The sequence below is a fragment of the Leptonotus elevatus genome, chromosome 2 (genome assembly GCF_054856555.1).
Source record: "Leptonotus elevatus isolate MCC_2025b chromosome 2, RoL_Lele_1.0, whole genome shotgun sequence".
NCBI classification, from domain to species: Eukaryota; Metazoa; Chordata; class Actinopteri; order Syngnathiformes; family Syngnathidae; genus Leptonotus; species Leptonotus elevatus.
Window position 1 is genome coordinate 14619190 of NC_141240.1, and position 23225 is coordinate 14642414.

General features: G+C 38.7%; 1 protein-coding gene across 2 annotated transcripts in view; it reads left to right on the forward strand.

Moving 5' to 3' along the window:
• Positions 1–23225, forward strand: part of ajap1 (adherens junctions associated protein 1) — a 52098-nt gene that overhangs the window by 20815 nt on the left and 8058 nt on the right. The window contains exons 2-5 of one of the 2 annotated variants that reach the window (XM_086069152.1): positions 6248–7008; positions 18748–18835; positions 18976–19215; positions 21539–21671. In XM_086069152.1, the coding sequence (XP_085925278.1) occupies positions 6248–7008; positions 18748–18835; positions 18976–19215; positions 21539–21611 (1162 nt within the window). In that variant the 3' untranslated portion in view covers positions 21612–21671. The remainder of the gene's footprint in view (positions 1–6247; positions 7009–18747; positions 18836–18975; positions 19216–21538; positions 21672–23225) is intronic. The other variant, XM_086069153.1, reaches the window with a different exon arrangement.

Sequence of the window (23225 nt, forward strand, 5' to 3'; positions counted from 1 at the left end):
TGACAGATCCAGGCCACAATTCTCTCTCCTATCTTTTTTGGGGGAAAAAATATATATATATATATATAGCTGTATAATCATTTTGTCTCAAGTTTGTCGGCCCCTGTATTTCCAAAGCTCTCAGCTTCCAATCTGGCTCTTTTCAAACATGAAGTCAACAGATTAATACTCATACAACATAAAGAAGGTTACTAGGGTAATATCCTCTCATGCAAGACGATCTTTATCGTAAAATCCAAGTAATCAACGAGTAACAAATCCTTTTGCTCTTCATTTTGTTCTGCATTTCGTTGCAAACTATAACGACTTATTCTTGATTCATTTTAGTGGCATTATGTGGGTCATTTGATGCTTCATGTGAAGCACTTGAGTCATTCAGTTAATTAGTCAGTGCTCACTTTTTGTGTGTTGTGTGTCTGCAAATTACATTTTTATTCCAAGTACAAAATGTGATTTCTTATTTTAATAAAATTTTGGTCAGTGCTGAAAATGTTTGCTACCAAGTCACTGTTTAAATAACAAATGTATTTTGGTACATCAAAGCAGGGGTCCATTTCACAAAGCATGTTCAACAAACACCGAGACTTACCCTGAACAGCGAGTTGACATACACAATGATGCAAATGTAAGGATGGATTAAGTTGTGTATGTAGATGACTGATGTGAAACGGTACCACTCAAAAAGATAACTGTCCGGAAATGCTTGCATATCTATGCGCGGTCTGATAACAATCTCACGACGAATATTTAATTTCCGGCGCAATAATGCGGCAGCTTCATCATTAGGGTCATTGTCAAAAGGATATGACTTTACGCTATAGACTATAGGTGTATTTACGCAAGAACTCGTCGCAGCGGACTTTATGAATGAGGAAATGTCGTGTGTGGCTGAAAGGAGGCGGGCACAGAGAAAACCTCGAGGTTCTTTGTGAAAAACCTGCAACCGACCAGGTTTGGTTAATGTAATGTGTTACTACGGTAACTGACCGAGAGCTTTAATGACCTCTTTTTATGAAACAGGCTAGAGTTACTTCTTTTTCTCTGGTTCCAGTTTCCCACATTTCAGGATTTCTTGACTCTTGGTTCTCACTAAACCTGCTTTGTGAAATCGACCCCATCTTAGATACTGAAAATAAAGATTAAAGTTGAACGTGGTCGAACACCCCTCACCACCAACAGCTACTTCATATTTTACTTTATAGCTGCAAAATCTGTTCTGTTCTATTCTGTTGTTGTTTTTGGGAAATAATTCATCATACTGAGATTCTTGTTCAGGTTATTAGCTAGTTGGGTCACTAAACAGTGCTTATATTATACATTAAAGTAGCCTTTGGTTACCTTAAACCTTCCCTTTCTTGCTATAAACACGAATAGGAATTGTCCGTAGTACGCCAAAGCTTCCACTTTGTGGCTTTCAACTGAAAACCCATCTGTCTTCTCTGCAGAGAGCGAGCCCATAGACTGCCACAATGCTTTGTGACCCTGGGCTCCGAATCAGGGAACATCACAATATGCATTAAGGGGATTTCCAAACGTATTGTTTAGGCTTAACTTTGTACTTAAGTTGGTAATGATAGTATGATGGAGCGTGTGCTCCTAAAATAGGACACGAGGCAGCCATTTCTATCGGAATGCAATCTGGAGTGCTCACATTGCTAATGCTGGCCTTTATCTACCATCTGTGCTGTATACATGCAAATTTTTCACCATGTAGGGTGTCAAAATATTAGACCTGTTTTTAAATTATGAGGCCATTTATCCTGTTGATTTTTTTTTTGAGGAGAAGGAGGAGAGGAGTGGGCAAATTCCAAAGCTATGGGCAGATCTCGGTTAAAAAAAAAAAAAGGGGGGGGGGCATTCAGTGTAGGGTGCAACAACAAATCGCTAATTAAAAGTGTAATCAATTAATGATCAACTTATCGTGCAATTAGTACGTCAGTCACCCTGCGCTGTTCCTGTTGTGTACCTTGTTTTGAAGGGAGTGTGCTGTTACTAATGAGTGTGCCTTGGCCTCTTAGAGTACCGCAGTGTGGTGCACACATGCAAATACCACATCATCATCAGAAGAAAGTCAAAATTGAACTGCATTAAATATGACTTTTCATAGTGTTGGAAGAATATATGCCTGTCAAACAGTAGTGCTACATTCATGTCTGTGTATGCTGCTTGCAGTGGTTTGTGTGTGTGAATATTTATTCGGAGCCATCCATGTACATGTATACTTCTGTTAGCCTGTCAACAGGTTTTTGCATTGAGTCAGTTAGCATAGCTAGCGATGTTGTTTTAACATTTTATCGTCAACTTCAACTGGAGTGTCAATGGTCATTTGAAAAGGTTGAATCAAGGTAGCCGGACTGTTCTTGTTTGTTGATGACCTTTCATCTTTAATCCAAAAAGCTTCTTCAGTTTTCGATTTCCAGTCCCTCTATATATGACTCAGTGGGTGTGTTACTTGGGGGTGTTCAAAAATAGGGTGTTGATGTTGCCCAGTGTGGTTAGTGGAACATCCTGCATACCAATCAGTCAGCTAATCAGTGTTTTATTTTATTGATTTATTTTCAATTATTCATATTTAATTAGTTTAGTTAGGAGCTCTGGGATTTTTGTGCAACAACATGTTTGTGCAATGCCAAGATTTCAAATTGAACGAATGTGTTGTTTTTTAATAAAGGAATGGGAATTTAAATAGTTTTTTTAAATCCCATTCATCGTTTAATCCCCCAAAAAAACACACACCAATTAATCAATTATTAAAATAATTGTTAGTTTCAAACCTAATTCAGTGTATGTAGCATTGATTGTTGCAGTCCTTGAAACAATATGTTTTGTAATAATGTTCAACCAGTCGCATTTCCTGGTGTGTGGTCAACTGCATGCTTCACAATGAACCTCTCTTATAGAAACATTGCAACAGACTTTTTTTCCCCCAAGATTAGAGATGCCATTGGATTTGAATTTAGTATATCCTTTTTTTACGCCTCTTTGTTGGAAGACAGTCAGGAGCCGCAGAGTAAAGGCAAGAAAGGTGCTTAACAAACGTAGCCATGAAAACAAGTCCAGGCATTGCAATAATCTGGCCTGGAGTCGCCTCCAGTGTGATGATTACCAGGATCTCAGTAGAGGTCAGGGCTGACGTTCTTGAAATACTAATTATAATTGTCAATAATACGTCAACCTTGTCACTGCTGTGTCATGACCACATCAATTACCTTTTATGGCTCAATTAAAATGCCAACCTAAATTATTTATCAGCCAACATATTTGTGCTTTCCTCTCCACCCTTTATATTTGGAAGCAAGTTTCATGATCTCTCAAAGTCAGTGAGTCTTGCGGAGGCATGCACCTAAAACAAGTGGAGAAATGTCTTTAACTCCTTTAAAGTGTCTGATAAAATCCAAGTATTGTTTAACTCATAGTTTTGCACTGTTAAGGCTTGGTAATTAGAATTAATGTCATGATTCCAAATTAAATCCTCGTCCTGCTTAAGCTGAAATTGTTCTAGCAAGATTGACTTGAATGAATGAATCAAGGAAGAAATGTAGAATTGTCACAGGGGCGAGTCAAGGCATAAACATAAAAAGGGCAGTGCAGTGGTTTTAAGTGAACCACACCAATTTCCTATACGCATTATTGAAAAATAAAATATGATTATTATTTTGTTCCTAATTCATGACATAGTTATAGTGTTTACTGGTGAACAAAATGAACAGGAAGAGAATCCTTTTCATCAAATCTGGCTTTCTTCACCTTGAATTCAGAAAGCGTGCTCTTGTATTTGGCATCTCTATGCATCTTAACCCATTCACTCCCAGCCATTTTCACTGAAGCAAGTAAGCAACCCCCTTAGCTGCCGGCTGTTTTACTGGATTTTGCAAGACCCACAGAATATTGTTTTCTATTGCTATAAAAACATGTAACATAGCAAAAGAAAAATGTAAGTCTTTTCTTTCATCAGATAAAGTATATTTGTAACTTTCAGTTTTCCAGCAATTAGCATTAATATATAGCTAAGTTTCATCATTATTCACAAATCTGTTTAAAACAGTGGGCGAAAGAGCTTTTTGCAACATCTCTTATACTCTGCTGCCACCTGCTGGCTATTTTTGCAATTATGTGGAAGTGCCAAGTTTCAATATTTCGTTCAGAATAGAACATAGTTGACAGGTCAAAAGTTTAAACTGAGAACATTTATCATTTTAAAGGAAAAATATGTTGATTGTAAATTTCATGGTGCCAACAAATCTAAAAAAAGGTTGGGACAGGTAAGAATAAGAAGCTGGAAAAGTCAATTGCACTTATAAAAAATAAAAACAGCTGGAAGACCAGTTACCACTAATGAGGTCCATTGGCAACTTGATTGGAGTACAAAAAGAGCTTCTCGGAGTGGCAGTGTCTCTCAGAAGCTAAGATGGGTAGAGAATCACCAATTCCTCCAATGTTGCGCAGAAAGATCGTGGAGAAATATCAGAAAGGTGTTTACCAGCGAAAAATGGCAAAAAGGTTGAAGTAATCATCATCTACAGTGCATAACATCATCCAAAGATTCAGAGAATATAAAACAATCATCAAGGCCGAAAAATCATACTGGATGCCCATGATCTTAAGGCATCGTCGATGCAGAAAGCTATATTCAGATTGGAGAACAACATCTGCTCCCATCCAGGCACCATCACTTTCAGAAAAGATCTTGCATTTCTCAACACGATAATGCCAGACCACATGCAGCACCAATTACAACATCATGGCTGCGTAGGAAAAGGATCCGGGTTTTATAATAGCCAGCCTGCGGTCCAATTCATTCACAGATAGAGCACATTTGGCGCATCATAAAGGGGAAGGTGCAACAAAGAAAGTCCAAGACAGTTGAACAGTTAGAGACGCGTGTTAGACAAGAATGAGAAACTTGTCTCCTCGATCCTCAAACATTTGCAGACTGTTGTAAGAAAAAGAGGGGATGCCTCACAGTGGTGAAAATGGCCTTGTCCCAACTTTATTTTTTTTAATTTGTTGACACCATGGAATTTTAATCAACATAAGTTTTCCCTTAAAATGATACATTTTCTCAGTTTAAACTTTTGACCTGTTCTCTATGTTCTATTCTGAATCAAATATTGAAATTTGGCACTTCCACATAATTGCATTCAGTTTTTATTCACAATTTGTATAGTGTCCCAACTCTTTTGGAATTGGGTTTGTAAAATAGAACATATTTATACTTTTTGGGGGGAAGAGGGGCGAGCAAATGAGTTAAGGAAGCGTTCCTTTAATTTTGCTAGACAGCTAGTTGTGCTGGACTAGAATTGCTCAACTGGGCACTGCAAATCATGCAGTTAGGACACTGACTCCCATCAACCCAACTCAATATTTATAGAAAACTTTAAAACAACCACCAATATTTTCTCAAGATGGAACCCAGGGGCAGCAGATACAATGAAAACAGCAGGGACCTCACAATTGAACCCTGTGGAACACTATACTTTTTGTTACATGTGAATTTATACTACACAATACATATTCATCCATTCGACATGGTTAGTATGAAGGGATTACAATAATAAAGGAATCACATAGCGTACCATCACACCAGTCACAAGTTGATTACTGAGTGCACCAAATTCCCTGCAGCAATGATGGCCAAGCGAGGCATATCATCACGAAATATTCTAGTTGGGTGTTTGTTTTGACCACCACCGAACCCCTGGTGTTCGATTGAACCCAGGTTAAGAGCCACTGCATTCATGCAAACGTTCATTTAGGTCAATATTTCTTTGTCTGCTACATGCATCGAGTGCTACCTTACTGATCATCACAACGTATACAGTATTAAAATTAGCCTCTGGGAAACATATGCTTTTGTGTCTGCAGTAACAAAGGCATGAAATGAGGATTAGGTAGAATAAGTGACCTTGTGTGTTTCTTTAATTATCTCTGGGCTCATATGCCTCTATAAATTCAAGGAGTTTTAAATGCTAAACGTAAAAGTAGAAAAAAAACAATCTTTCATGTACATTCTTTTTGTCTGACCTTTACACTTTAATTCAAGTGGGTTTCAGTGAAACTAATTATGATTGCAGCTTAATTGAGTCGGAGTTGTGGAGTAGAACTTTGCCAAGAGTTTAAATGCAGGGTAAATGCAGACGTTCATCTTAATGATGGACCCATACTTATCAAATGTGTATGGTTTGAATATGGAGTGCACAGCCTGAATCTAAAATGACTTTTCTCTTTTAATGTCTTCTTTTATCAGCAGTCCATCTGCTTTGAGGCCAGGCAGCTGTGTGGGGCACCGGGTGTGGATTCTTCTGGCAATGACCCACATGACCTTGGACTTCTCTGTCTGCAGCCCCCTCAGTGAAGATTTGGGGCTCAAAGTCATGCCTAAGCCGGCGCCTCGCTCAAGACCTCGCCTGCAGCCCGTTTGGGATACGCCAAACAAAATCCACTGGAGAACAGTCAGCCCTCTGGCGCGGAGGCTTTTGAGCCCTATCCCTCCACCACAAGACAACAAATTAGGGATAGGGGCAAAAGTTGCCGTGCAGAAGCCTCGGAAGCGCCTGCACAAACGACAAACACCATGTAAGGAATGCCGGTTGATGTACTCTGAAATGGAGACAGGTGATTCGGTGATAGCCGAATCTCCAGCAGCTTTTTCCAGAGGGAAGAGGGGAGACACAGCAAGGTTGCTACTACGAGCCAGAAGGCAGCTCAAATGGGAAAGCTTCGACAAGTCTCAGGACGGCCGGACTACCACGGTGGCCGGATTTATTGACTGGGGACCCACAGGGACAGATAGTATAGATGAGGTTGGTAAACCAGAGCCCAAAGCTAACCTGCCCACTCGGGCCTCAACTACCAGAGTGGCCGCAACCACTAGCACTACTACAAGGCTCTCCCAAAGGACGTTTATTATGGTGACTACACCACAAACCAAGAGGTTAAGCACCACCAAGGCCACAAACGGCTTAGGGGATACTGTCAAGCCACCAAAGCCACATGGGGATACAACAGGTAAGATATACACGTCTGTCTGGTTGTCAGTCCGTCCGCCACAGTGATTGATTGTGTGGACAAACATTTTCTGTTTTGCTGAAATTGTAGAAATTGACAAAATAAAAACTCTCCTCTAGGAATATTAGATCAACAGTTCCCTTAAATCCGAAAAAAGAATCAGCATGGACTAATTATACACGTTGTGTTGAACAACATTTGAACGTGTGCTGCGGCTGCACGCCAGAAGGCAATTGTCTTCTCAGCATTGTTTTGATCTCTCAATTTTTCGCATGATTGGAAGGTTAGCAGGAGTTTTAAAAGTGTGGTTTGATATTAATAAAGTCAACAACTGCTAACTGAAAGCTAATGAGAGAAAAAAAAGGTCAATTTTTTTCCAGTTTGGTGCGCGTACATCAATGGACAGACTCATCAGAAGAGATTAATAGAATCACTTTGAATGCTTTACTGTACTGTTTGGCTTCACAACACATTAGCGCATGTCTGCCTCATAGTGACCCTGAGGGAAGATATAATTACTCAATAATATTATATATATAATTAATCAAACCTTATTTAATAAAATATTTTTGATTATATATATAAATACTAGAGCAGTCAAACAATTATTTTTTAATCAGATTAATCACATCTTAGAATTTTGATTAATCATGATTAATTGCTTACAAATGCTTTTTATCAATATGTTTTGCGCACTAAATAAATAAAGAGCATCTGTTATGTGTTCATTCTTTCTACATTTAATGTTATGAGGACATCTTTCAACTTTTGATCCAAAGCACACGCTCTCATCCTCCTCTTTTTCTTAATTACTTGCATAATTTAAAATGAAAAAGAAATGACCCCAATATTTCAACATCAACAAAGTTTCTGAATGTCATACGCAAACATTTATCAATATGTTTTCCTTTTATGCATGTAGTTATATATTGATCAAACGGAATCTGTGCTACCTTTAACGTAACCACCAGTCAAGATAAATGATTATCTGCGGTCAAAATTAATAGTGTAATTAATTAATACATGATTACTGCGATAATTTTGGGGATTAATCAATGAGTTAATTATTTAACTTTGACACCACTTATATATATAAAATAAATGATGTGAAGGTTGCACATAATACTGTATAGCAGTGGTGTCAAAGTCTGGTCCTCGAGGGCCTGAGTCCTGCATGTTTTAGAGGTTTCCCACGTGCAACACAGCTGATTCATATTTAAGCTCATCAGCAAGCTCTGCAGGAGCCTGATAATGATCCTGATCATTGAATCAGGTGTGTTGGAGTAGAGAAATCTCAAAAACATGCAGGACTCAGGCTCTCGAGGACCGCACTCTGAAAACTGTGCTGTATAGTATTGCAAATTGCAATGTTGTTCCGATACCACTTTTTGGCTTCCGATACCGATTCCAATACCCAGCTGTGCCGTATCGGCCAATGCTTGGTCAGGCACTGCTTAAAAACTGCCTTCAAATTTCTATACTAGTATCAGGTAAATGGCATCGGCCCGTTATTCGTTAGTACTCGCCGATACAGATGCCAGCGTTTTAATGCAGTATCGGGGCCCCTCCCAATATTGTTATCGGTATTTGCACAACACAAATTGCGATGTTTATAAAATAAAAAAATACTTTGTGTTTTTGCTGTATGTTTGCTGTCTTGCATTGCAGACTGTGTAATACTTCCATACGGCATTTATGTGCAATTGACACACAGCTGTTGTGGGAGTATAAGGACTGTGTGGATACATGTACATTGTCGTGTCGACTTTTAGACTTCCCCCCTGACTTACTGAAGCATGCTAAATATTTCAGGAGATTGATGAAAGATGCACCATACATTCCAGTTTAATGTGTCCTATTTAAGTGAAGGCAAGCCTAAACATTCCTTTTCATCAAGCATGTGTTTTTTCTCATATGGGGTGCAAAACACAGCCTATTGTATTAACCTAAACCAGCTTCATTCTCTGGTGAGCTATGCAAAGCTTCTAAGCCAGAATCTTTTCAGCATCTGCAACAACAACAAAAAACAACTCAGTTGCCCTGTTTTTCTTTTCTTTTTTAAAACTAATTTGGCATGAACCACACCCCCGTTGAATGTAAGATTATTGATGTTAAAACATTTATTGAATACAGTACATTTGAATAAACTGCAGAGGACTGAATAACTTCTTTTTTTTTTGTGTGAATACTTCTTATAACTTTACAGAAGGCTCCTGTCACTGCAGATTAGAAAAAAAGTACTTATCATAATTAGTCAGGCTCTCAGTAACTGTGAGATTACAGTATGTGCACTCACCCTTGCACTAAATAATCTGCATGAGTCAAACTGACTCATGAATAACGTCAGCAGTCAGCACAAATTAATGTGTTTTTGTCTCAGTGAATAAGCATGGATGTAATATGAGCATAATTATCTCATGTGTGTTTGTAGTTGTCTAGGATGTATTTGGTGGCCGTGTGTTGAGTGCACAGTTCCCAAATTCATTCTGAAAAATGCCCTTCTGACAATAAAGTCATTGCTTAGCAGCAGCTGCATTACCCGGACTTAAATTGACATTTCCACATAGCAAGTATTATCACAATGAAGTTTGAAACCCAAGCTTATGAGCAAGCTAAAAACAATGGCAAGATTGTTTGCCTCCCAAAATGAAATGTCTCTGTGCATTCCATCAGATGTTCTTGCTCTTCAGTAAACACACTGTTAGGTTAAGCAGGAAGTCATCATTGAATTTGCTGTAGAAGTTTTCCTGTACATATAACAAAAATTACAAAAAAAAAATTGCAAAAGCCCCGCCCTGCGTGGAAGGATATATTTATAATATTAAAATATGCAAAAAATCGGACTTCAGGACTATTGAGACTAAGGCTACGTTCACACTGAAAGGCGTGATGCTCAATTCAGATTTATTGTTAAATCCGATCTGTTTATGTCAAGTGACGTACTCCTACAACAACAACGTTGCGGTGTTCACGGAAGTAAATATTGTCCCGACTTGCAACATTTTGCCGCCAGCCAAGCCATTGAGGCAAGCAAATTTTATTTGTGCAAATTTAGCTGTGCTAACGCACGCTACAGAGTGGTGGACTGGTGGACTCGTTTCGCGGACGTGTTAGGAGTTCGATTCATGTGTCTTGTCTGCAGACATTATGCAAATTCAGCTGTGCGAATGCCCGCGCTCCTGGTTGGTGGACTGTTTTCACGCTGGCTCCTGGTTGGCTGCTGTCCTCGGCTTCCTCGTGCGTCAGTTTTCAATGTGCTGTTTACGAACAGCAACAGAAATCCGTCTGACTTATTTTTTCATCTCATGTCACCAGAGTAGCGAGGTTGGAAGAGGTAATAGAAATATTTGGGGAAAATGAGGGGACACTCCTCGACCTCCTCATTTCATTGAGAAGTCTACCGAAGATTATGTCGCGTCATTGCCGTCTCATTAATCACAGAAAAATTATCGCATTAATCATCACTATTAATTTTGCCCGCAGATGATTGCTTAGCTTGACAGCGGATGGTAACGTTAAAGGTAGCGCATGCATTAAAGTAAAGCATTTAATAAATGTTTGCGTATATGACATTCAGAATATTTGTTCCAGTCAAAATATTGGGGTCGAGAGCATGCAGTGCATCAAAAAAAGTGGACGACATCCTCATAACATTAAATGTAGAAATAATTAACACATAACAGATGCTCTTCAAATTTGGTGGGCAAAAAAATGTTGATAAAAAGCCTTTTTAATTAAGTGATCAATCATGATTAATCTGATTAAAAATGTAATCATTTGACAGTGCCTGTTATGATGCTATGTTCACGTTGTGTAAATCGATGAAACATCACAAAGCTCTCAGTATGAGACCCAGAATAAGCTACGTAGGACTTCAAGTTACCCAGCTAACATTGATAATAATGATCAAGCTAACCTTAGTGAGGTTTTTATGATGCAAAACCTCATAAAAATACATAGACTGAGCACAGAAGATTTACGTCCACTGAACTCGCTAAAAAAATGCAAAAGATCTCCCTGATTTTGGTGATGCGCACATGGGGTGGTCTGGCAATAATATTCTGATAACATACAATATTAAATAATCATAAATATGGCGTTGATGTCCTGTTTTTTGGATGATCTTGCCTCTAGAGCTAAAGTTCATTTGACTACAGGTCGTTAGGTTGCTTGTTGTCGCTGTGGCGTTAGCCTAGCCCATCTAGCTACTTTATACCTTGAAGCAAATGTAGGAATGCTTGTTTATCTTGGAGACATTTAGCTAGGAATGAGGCATTCCACACTTTAGTCCAATGAAAACACCACTCCAGCAGTGTTTTTGTCTATGAGAATGGAAAGAATAGGACTGCACCTGAGAAACTCGTGTCCGTTTTACATAATCCATGAGCACATCGCTTCACCATTTTGTTGGAGGGCCACAGCTTTTTTGGTACAAATTTATGGAAGCTGACAAAAATGCTCTGTATCACTGTTACGGTGGAAGTCTATGGGCCGAACACAAGCTTGATGCACCTTGACCGTTTGTGGGTGTGGTTTGCTATAGGTCAATTCAGACCCGACAGCTCTTTCTTGACTTACAGTGAGAGCCTAGCAGTATGTCAAATAGCTGCAACATGACGTTCACTCCAGCCCGTTTTGCTATTGTGCAGACCAATGCCACCCATAGCTATTCATTATGGTTGCTGGGTTTAGAGCTTGACAAACATAACATGAAAAGTAACCCATTTCTTAAACAAATAATCCATTCATCTTCATCTTTTGCAAATATGTTCCAATCAATGTCTGTCACGGAATGCTGCTTAAAGGCAGGTAGACCCAATGTACTGAAACAACTCAAGGCATCCAGAAAACTGAGTATGTAAGCAGCCAGTAAGAGACATGAACAATACGTACACACAAACACAATTGGGGTAAAAAGAACATAGACCAAACAGATGCAAAGGATCTTCTAAACAATTACAGAAACAGCTGGATAGAACATGTCTATAGATCTGCTACTAATAAAAATAAAAAATAAAAATTAAAGATGAAAGAGAAGAATTAACATCAAACGTACAATATATTTATTAAAATAATACAATGGAATCTCTAAAGATGAAAGTTTTAAATCATAAAAAGCTGTCTTTCATACATGATGACATCAGGAGAGATGCCAAAGCATGTGTTTGAAAAAAAATTCTTATTCTTGATGGCTGTGTTGTTTAAAAAGACAGTCAGTAAAAGTAAAAGCACTTCAGATTATTTGGCCCTTACCAAATGCAAAGGGCTCAAATATAGTTATGGAATGTGTTGCGAGTTTGTACAGCTGCAAATAAGACCATTTGTAATACATTGTGATCTTACACATTTCTCCTGAAACCCTGAAGTGTAGAGGTAACTAAAACTGGAGGGGAGAGTAAGCGCTTTACATGAAAAGAGTAAATACCTGAATTTAGTATTCACAGTAGAGCAATGTGAGGACATGTAAAATGAATGTGAAGTGTCTCTCAGGAGTTAAAAGTTTAAAGAAGCACATTCACTGATCTTTGAAATGTAGCATTCCGACCTGTGCTTCGACCTGTAATAACAGAAGACAGAGAAAATACATTAAGACATGGAGGTATAGAAACCATTTTCGCTTCTCATGGCAGTCCAATTAATTTGCCCGCGATCAGTATTGGCGATTGAAAGTGGATGAAAATGAATCTCCTTCTCCCGGGTATTTAATCTAGACTTAGATGCTGATGTCTGTTGACAGGCGAGGCGAGTCACACCCCCTTTTTGACGATTTACACCAAGCCAAGAGGACATGAAGAGATCAGAGTGTGCAGATGCTCTTTCACTGTCTGTATGTCCTTTGCTCAGCAACTTCTTCATGGCTTAACAAATCCGCCTAAAGCAAGAGAGGTCCAGATGCTGGCTATTTTTGATACCACTATTAGACAGGCAATACTGTCATTTGGAATATTTGAGATGAATAACCTTCTAATGTCCATTTGCTATCCAGTTAAGATCATACAATGATCTTCTTATGACAGAAACATAACTGATTTTAAATGTTAAACATTCTGTATGTGTGATATAGATTGTGGATTAATCCTAACTTGAAGCAGGTGAGGCAAAATGGAGTGCAATGCTTGGGTACAACTCGTACTCTATATTGTGCACTCAACATGATATCAACATCTATGTCCTGTATAGTATTTTTTGGGGGGGGCAGTATCATTCTGCCTGATGCAACACTGACATTAAAAAGGGAGTTTAGAACACCCGTTTCCCCTTTTATTTGCAGGATGCAAACTGTATAATAAATGCAGACACATTATCGTCTTGCATCATAGCAATACAACCCAACTTCCTCTTTTTTGGCTTCCTTTTTAGAATTTTCCATCCAGACTGGCTAAATTATTCAGCGATGCCTTTGACAATGAGAGCGATGCATTGTCGAGCAATTGTTTCTGATCGCTCCTTCAACCTTCCCTTCATCTCTCTGCCCCACTCTCCACTCTGCCTCTCTCAGCACTCCGTCTGTCCTTCAGTAAGTGTTTTAGATTGCCTGGGGGCTCAGTGGAAATCAGTATAGATTGGCACTTTGACACCAACGTTAATTGCCAATTCCTAACTATCAGCCGTCCGCCTTTGACGGAAGTCTTCCCCTCACCTGTCCTGTAAAGGTTTCTGGTTGTGGCAGAGGTGAGCTTGGATGAGTTACAGTGCTACGGTATTTTAAATATGACTCCTCTGGTAGTGAGGTGCTCACTGTTTCTTTAAGCTCCATCGACATTTAAAAGCTAAGGGGCGTTCCCCACATTATTCAAAGGCTTTATGAGCAAAAGCTGCGTGGGTGTTGTCTCCATTAGCTCAAAATGTCTCTTACGACAAATGCTTGCAATTACACGCTGATATGATAGCTAGGCAGACGCACAAAATGGAAGCTGGAACTTACAACTTATTTGCTTAGCAATTTCACACTCACTCCCTATCATGTATCCAGATATGTCCCCATTAATGCTTTTTAGCAGATACAGTAAACAGCCTTTACTTCTACACAGCTTGTTCAGTCTGGGATCGTCTTCTCACACATTCAACACAGATTTTTATACAGAACAAACGCATGGTACCTATTATCTTTGGATGATGCTCATATCCTGCATTTAAAATACATGTGACATCTCTACATAGCGAACACTATTTTTAGGTGTGGGTGTGATGTTCTTTTCCGTCAGTACAGAACAGGGAGAGTGCCATATCTAGGTGAGGGAAGTGATCAGAGTTAGCGGTGCAATTGTGCTGTAAAACGAGACAGCATACAGTAAGTAACTATTTGCTTAAATCAGGGATAGACCGCAGCGCCGATATCGGGCATTTTGACAAATATCGGTATTTGCATTTTTTTTCTTTTTTTATCTGATAGCCAATAAAAAGTAGCCTACAGCTGAAACCATTTTAATTTCAGGGAACCATTTTTTTCCCAGTTAACTTTGTAAGAGATGCTGCTAACCCTGGGACACTTTAAACATTAAAACAAACAAATGTGAAAGTTTTTTTTTTTTTGATTTCTCCAAAATGACTGTAGAAGATTGTAGAGCGCTATGGTATTTAAGTATTTAGTTTTTCAATTTACCTTTTTAAGACGTACTGATAACCTTGGGAGAAATTTAAAATGAAGTCTATTGTTTAAGACAAAAACAAAAACATTTGGAAAAGTCTGAAAATGTGTTCAATAAGAAATAATGTATTTTGTATATATATTTTTTTGAAATGATGGCAATCTCCCCTCCATTTACTGAAAATGAATATGGACTTAAAATATAGGTTACTATTTCTAGTAACTGATCACATACATAAACCGCTGCATGGTTGCTCATTGGTCGACGCAACGCCATTGTTGAGGATATGTGGCAAGACAAAAAACTTTATTATTTCCTAGATAAAAAAATTAAAACCTAAATATAACCCCAAACTATGATCACTGATCACCATCATTTCAAACTCATCTAACAACATTAGCCCTAAATTTAAATGGTTTACAGATGATCTGATTCCAAAAAATGGACACTGCTATAGACAGTATGTCGTTGTGTTGCATAAAAAATAAAAAATAAACAGCCATGAGCCAGGTCCACACGGATCTCAAATGAAGTCTTGCATCACGCTGCTGTTTGCTATCAAGCCCATAACCGGTGGCTAATGCTAGCTACTGTGCTGCTAACCTTAAAAGGAGTAGGGAATGTTGGCGGAATCTTAGGGCTTTACAGAAATCAGGATTAAAAGGAGTGTAACAAAAAAGATTGGAATTTTAAAAAATGTGTTTTTATTTGACAAACCAAATCATATTGTTACACTTTAAAATCATTGTGACCTTCAGTTGTATGATATCGCACCCCATGTATCGCGATATGTATGGAATCTTCTTTTATGCGCACTAGGTATAAATCCGCTATAAATCTATTCAACATGGCTGATTATTTGTTGTTTCTCTGAATTGTATTAACTTGGGTAGCAGAGAGTGTTAATATGTTGTTTTATATTAATATACAAGACAAAACACTACAGCCAAAGCATATTGAATTGAATCGAGATTAATCTGAATCAAACCAAATTGAATTAAATTTCAATAGATAATGTCTTTTAACGACTTGACGATCTGACAATACATCAGTGCAGGTTGTACGACTGTACAACCTGCACTGATGTATTGTCAGATTACCTTTACATGCACATTTATTAGCACTGCTCTGAATTTTTACATTAAGCTCCCGATCTTTTATTAAATGAAGTAGCAAGGGGGCACGATCCATTTCACCACTATCCTTTGTCGTGTACATCAAAGCATCATGAAGGCTTTAGTGTAGACTGCAATGCTGGCTGCCCAGAGGTCTTTTCTGTACCCTTCACTTTTATCTACTCTATCATCTTCTCTGCCTCTTTTACTTGGCAACATTTTCACCAAACTGAATATCTTGAAAGCAAGGTGGCTGCCAGAAGTGTTTTTTCAAGCTGAATGAGTTGTACATACCCGGGGCAAATGGTCCTCCTGTTCCCTTTGTTTCTTTGTGTCTCTCCAACAATTTTTTTATTTATGTAGTTTTCCTTAATGCACTTACAGTATATTGTAACTGTTATTATTTAATGAAGCATAATTTATTAACTCATTCACTGTCAGCTGTCTTCAAAGCAGTCTTCCCCATATTGCCCCTCATTTACGAGCATTTTGACTGATCTTCAAAGACCAAGAGAATAATGCGTTCTGTGATAATATACTGTAAGCGCCGAACCTACCAAAATAGTAGATTGCTTTTTTACCAGAAAAAAAGTTCATATCTATGGCTTGGTCCCACTAAAAATAGTTTTCTGTTGAAAATGCAGAACAAAATGTTTGTGAAAAAACTTGTCAAGCAGAATTGTGACTTTTGACACTTTTTGCTGGCTTTTGTGAAACATGAATCATTAAAATAATAAAAACAAGACTTAGAATGGGAATTTGATGGCAGAATTCTTAATTTACAGATATACAACGAAGAAATGCACCATTCACCATTTACTCCATGTCGCCTTTCCTCACGATAGCGACACGCACTTTCTACTAGATACAGTTGCACATACTTCCTACCTTACATTTGCAGAAGTACAAAGTATGAGGTGCCTAAACCTTTCTGACTTCCATGTTATCATTTCTCTCCCTCATAATTGGCAAGCCACGATTCATCCACTAAATCCTTCTCTTCAACTCAAAAGTTGCGCTGAGCTCAAATCCAAAGCGATGCAACCTTGCCATCTAGAGGGATCTGTTCATTGTTACAGTGGTTTACAAACTTCAGTTTGACAGACAAGCTGGGCGAGAGAAAAACGCGCTTTCAACACTTGGGAAATACAACGTATGGCTCAATCTGCAGGAATGAATTGTTTGACAAGATGGTTTCATGTTTTTCATTTACTCTGTCGTGCCTGAGAGTCCAGTAGCCCTTGCTGCCATGACCGTGCATATAAAATAGAACTATTCTGGTCTGTGGGGACCTCAGCAATTGATCAAGGTCAGGGGCTTGCTCTATTATAGCTGAGGTTGGACAGATGTTATTTTATAAATGGGCACAGCCTTGACGTCAGTCACGGCCGGAGAGGGGATGAAGGAAATGCAAATGACTTGTCAGAAGTTAATCTGTCTTTTCTGTGGCAATGGACTCCTGATTGCAGCTGGAAGTTAAGGCTTTCCCCTGCCAAGTATAGATATCATTTATCCAAGGTTGACTTGGCCCAGAGAAGTTTATAATCCGGGAGGAGGCTGTCCAGCCTGGCAGCAGGCAGCTTTTCCAAAATGACTGAGCTGCACTTCCTTTTGAGCTTTCCAAAGACAAATTGGCTTGGATCAGTCCCGCTAGACAGCTGGTTGATGGAGAGGTGAGATGTATAAGGCCCACCGAGGCCTTTTCATCATGACGGCTCTTTTCTGTCTCCTCTTTTCCTCTTGAAACATGTCACCTGCTGCAATGTGTCATTGTGTCCACCCAACCACTCAGAGCATACTAATCCTAAAATGTGAAACAAAAAACTCACAAATGCACAAATGTTCAACTCAGACACGTCACATTGTTTGTTGTGGGTTAGAGTTATCATTTACATAGGGAAAGAGAGTTAGCAAGTATTTAGCACACATTTTGAAATAAAGTTTATTATAGGTCAAGTTCGCTAATATAAGACCACCAATGAAATGTTTTCCCTATTAAATTTGGCAAAGCAATAAGTAGAGCTGTGAGATTAATTGATAAAAAAGGATTTTTGGTTTTTGGGTCAGGAGACTTATTTGAATATTAAAAAAATAAATAAAAACGTTACTATATTTATTTATAACTATATAACTTTTACTATTAAATATTTATAATTTTTTGTTACATTTTATTAAATGATTGTTTTCTCCTAAAGGTAGCACTTTTATATGTATATATATATATATATATATATATATATACACACACACACATGTCGACTGAAAATGACATCACAGTGCCTAATTGCACAAAACCAAAGCCAGAAAACAGGTGAGCTGCGACGATCATTACCTGAGCCCTTCGGACTGTGATGACATTTTCAGTGGACAGAAAGTGGCAGTTCAGGACAAAATGGCTGTCCACTGAGATGGATAAAAACGGGTGGCTTTTTCTGTTAACATAGTCACATAACATTACTCAGAATGTCATGCTTTGACTTTTGCGGGTATTGTTGCAAAGAAAACTTTTGAGTTGACTTCCACTTTAAGTTTTATATATATATATATATATATATATATATATATATATATATATACACACACACGCACCCCCACACACACACACGTGGGGCCATCTCATTGACATAATGCATTTCCTAGCCCCTTCTCCTAGCCTCAACCATCAAAAATGATTGCCTACCCCTATTCCTTACCCTAACCTCAACCACAACCCAATTCAAACCTAAACTCTAAAACCAAGTCTTGACCCTCAAAAAGAGGTCTAAACTTGTGGGGCCCAGCAAAATGGCCCCACATTGACGGGTGGGCCCCACAACTCTGTGAAATCCCAGAATGTTGGCCCCACTATGTAACAAAAACAAGACCACTCACACCCACACAAACACACAGTCGAGGAGAAATCCCCCAACACATTTTCCTCTTTGGCAATATTGCCCAGCCATACAATGAGAAATTTATGTTTTGATTTTATTTGGTGGCTGTTTTCTCAGCTATTAATTATATTTTTTGTGTTCTTGTTTTTGACTGTATTTTAGGTTTGGCAGTTCACCAGATAATCACTATCACTGTGTCTCTCATAATGGTTATCGCAGCCTTGATCACAACACTCGTCCTTAAAAACTGGTAGGAAAGTCTCCTTTCTTTTGACTCAAGTCAAGACAATATACAGAAAACTTGAGTTTTCTTCAGAAATGCCGATAGATTTCGAAAGCACAAGGTATGATTTTATTTTGGTTTCTTGTCTTTGGTGCGTGTTTTTGTAGCTGTGCACAGTCAGGAAATGGCCGCCACAATAGCCATCAGCGCAAGATCCACCAGCAGGAAGAAAGCTGCCAAAATCTGACAGATTTCACCCCAGCCAGGGTTCCCAGCAAGGTGGATATCTTCACTGCCTACGACAGCCTGCAGTGCTCTCATGAGTGTGTTCGGACTGCCGTGCCCATCTACACTGATGAGATGATCCAGCAGACGCCTGTCTACAAGACGTCTTACAATGGAAACAGGTACACTAAACGAGAACCCACCATGTTCATTTTATACGCCTCATTTAAAAAGTGTGTACTGTTACTCAGTGGTATAGTCCAGGGTATACGGCGTATACCCTGGTCTATATTTTCAGTTAGTTTTGCATCTACCCATTTCTAAATACCCCCTGATGTTCAGTAACATGTGAGGATGGTGAAGCCACGGCCCACCCTCCCCTGCCTCTAATTGGCTGGTTGGCGATACCTTCGCTGATTAGATTGGTTAACTTGATGATGACTGATGAGCCAATTGTAGGCAGAATAGGGCGGATCATAAACAGAGCGAATGATCCTTTAAATGGTGTCTTGAGTGGCAACGGCATTCCGGAGTTTTAGCTCAACCGGAGCGAATCGCGCTCATACATACTCAGATTATTTGCGGCGTGGTTCCAATCCCCGGAGCGGGCGCCGCCGGTTACACATTTAGCTTCATGATCTCGTTTCGTTTTAGTAGCTAGGCTGATTTTAAAGAAAGTTAAAACACAAGAATGGAGACATGTAAGATTCGGCCTAAGATAATATTAAGATCTAATAGTGACTGCTTGTCACAATTTGTGTTCATTGTTCACTAAATATTGTTTTACAACATCATACTGTTTATTTGTCGCATGACAAACCCATTTCTCATTAATTCAGGCTGCTTGTGTTACCAGTAATAACTGCAAACTGCTGAAGTCAATCAAGTCGTGATAATTTTATTATTGTGAGCAAGTAAAAATGACAGATTTGGCTTACATATTGTATCTTAAACAGGACGGTTTTCTGGACTATTAAAAAAAAGGGGGGTGGGGGGATTTTAGAGTATACCCACTTCTCCAAGGACCACTACATCACTTATGTTACTGTGGAATTTCTGAGTCGTACAAGTCGGAATTTGATCAAACATTTTGGCCTCAAAATCTCAAGTTCCAAGCATAGCATAGCATGATTGCACTGGATTTTTGAAAGGGAGCTAAGGTCTGTGACATCCATTATTCTGTCATCATTTGTCGTTAGTTAACTTAATTGTATTTGTGTTTAAAGTGTTTTCCTGAAACACAGATCGAAGACAACAAGACTGTATGATGCAAAGAATAAGAACCAAGAACAGATTAATTAAAAAAATTTTTAAATCGGCCAACCGTGACCCAGCGCAAATTATGTTTGACATGATTGTTCCTCTGCCTATACTGATTATTATTTAGCTGTCTGATCAATCAACTTACTACTACAATTACATTAGAAAAGCCTAAATTTGCAATTTCTGGTCTTACATTTGGGGGAATTCTAACTTCAAGGCCCCATGACTGCTTATATGGTGCACTTTAAGTTTGCACCTCAAAGGTGACTTGTGTTGACAAGTACCTCAAGAATGACCCGATACAAACCTGAAGCAACCTTGCCTAACCACAAATTCAGGAACCGGGATTGCTGGATGAGCAGTAAGCACACTTCTGTATGATTGAAATCTACCAGAGGCTGTTGATACTGCAGTTGTTGTGTTCCATGAGTCGGCCCATAGATGTGGTGAAATGGGTTCTGAAGTCTCTGCAGGGATATTTTCTGCCTGATAGAAATTGGAGAAGGGTTATATTATTTTAAAAAGTCAACTTCACCTCCCTGAAGGCTCGCTATGTAATATTTGACAACTGCTGTACGTCAAAGTCGGTTTAATGAAGTAGCCATCACTGCAACTTAACGCTTAAATCCATGTTTACCTGTTAACCATAGTGAGATCCCAATACAGGAAAAAAAAGTGTTGGTGCAGATGTACAGTATTTCACTTCAATTTAGAAGTCATTTCACTTTGTGGATGAAGATGGCAGGCATGGGTAACATTAAAACCTTGCCTTTTTGGAGTTTAATACCTTGAACATTGTATGTGTCGTGTGACGAGAAGCTTCTTCATTTTAACAGCATTCACTGTCAGAGAGGATAACACTTTCTGTCATCTGAGCTGCTGGGCATGCAAAGATGGTCACACTTACTTATTGTATCCAAAGCCTGCAACAGATTTATTATGCTGGCACTGAGGGAAGAGTAATTCATCTGGTACAAACAGTCCAAAGTGTCTTCAATAATTAAGCACACTGCCTCCAACGTGTACTGATGGTGAAAATGTGCACAGGATTGTATTGTTGCTGCTTGTGACCCGTTGTTTTTTTTTAAATTAAAATTCCCTATGTACCTGTGTAGCAATGTTTGTGAAGAATCAATACATGCACCTATGGACAGTATAGTTCAATACAGATTGTCCAATTAAACTGCATCATATTTGAATATCATAAGTAGAGGTTCTAACATATTTAAATTGAACTCACAGGCCTTCGCCCTCCGAAAGGCAACTTATTCCAGTCGCCTTTGTGTCCGAGAAATGGTTCGAGATCTCTTGTTGACAAGCTGAAGGCCTTGCTCACTTCCCATTGGAGGAAGAGTGATCCTGAATTCATGCTTTGGTAGGTACTGTACTGGCAATGTCAAAGTATGTGCTGTATTGTGTATTCCTTACTTTTCCTCTCTCTCGTCAAAAGATTACTTAACATTCAGAGAATGGCACAATCAATCGTTGAAAACTTGATTGTTGATTAAACGTCTTGGTGCTTTTGAGGCAAAATAGAGAGCACAACTTCAGCAGAGGTGCTGTTTGCTGTCTAAAGAAGTGCATGGCGTCAACTGTTGTTGCAAATATACTGAATCTTCAACAATAAAGCAGACAACGCAAGTAAGAGAAATTAAACAGAACTATATTGAACAAAAGTAGCACAAAAACACAACAAAAAAGCAATAACTGAAAACAACAACAAAAGTGTCGACATATTTATGAATAAAGACTCGACAGTAAACAAACCGTGTCGTAACATTGTCGTTTCCGCCCATTAAAATGGCGGCGTCTTGACAAGTGCTCGTTTGCGAGGGTAAACATTGTTTAAAGTACTTGGAACTTTTTTTTTTTTTTTATCAAGATGTTGCTTCAATATGTGTTAAAGCTATCACAACTACTGTGCTAAGTGACAAATTAACCCATCTTAATGAATCAAGTGATCGATGGCCGCCCGTCTCACGGCTGCAGCGGGGCTGATCAGATTAACGGAGCGAAACATGTCAATGGAAGATTGGAATAGATCACATCACATGTAAACAGGTGACCACAGATCTTCAATCGAAATGATTTCAATCGGAATGACAAAAAAAGTCTGCATATAAACATGGCTATTCAATGAAATATACATCTTTTCGAGGTTCAGTCTAACCAGCAGCAAAATCACGGTTTTTACTTTGTGGTAGGCTTCTGCGTCGGCACTTCCAGATATGGGCATGCTGTGAACCCGTCATTTTGTGTTGCGTGAGTACAATGTGAAAAGGGCTTAATGCAAACTACGTCATTTGTATTCAGCACAACAGCACTAGTACCAAAACAGAAATACAAAACATTCAGTGAGAGTTTCTTATCAAATGAAAAAAATATTATAAAAAAAATACGTAGAATGACTCAAATTGTTATTTTTATTTATAGTTACTTTTTTCTCAATAATTAATCAAAAAATTTAATCAAATACCAGATTTCTAAGGCCAAAGAGGAAATGTCACTTGACTTGACATTTTTATACGCCATGCTAATATAATTATAGGCAGCATTCGAAATTCGAATTGTGAAAGTTAAACACATGCTCTTGTCCTGCGGTTTTGCAGGAGACCCTGGGGAAGGTATTAGGTCTGCCATTGGCCCATATGTGAAAATGAATAGATTTCCTGCAGGTGATGAAAGAGCATCTTCTTGATCCTGGACGTACATTTGTCTCAGTCAGTTCAGGTCTCCACGGCAGTGCTCCTGTTGCTACATTTTTCATAGGCGCTAAATTCCATATTATCTCTGCAACGACTGAGACCTTACCTTAAATGTAATGGAAAGGTAATGATAATGTATGTTTTTAGGGCGCTGGTGGGAGGGACGGAAACGCACTCCAACTAATATATTTGATCAAATAAATAAGTTGGCTGTGTTACAGTGA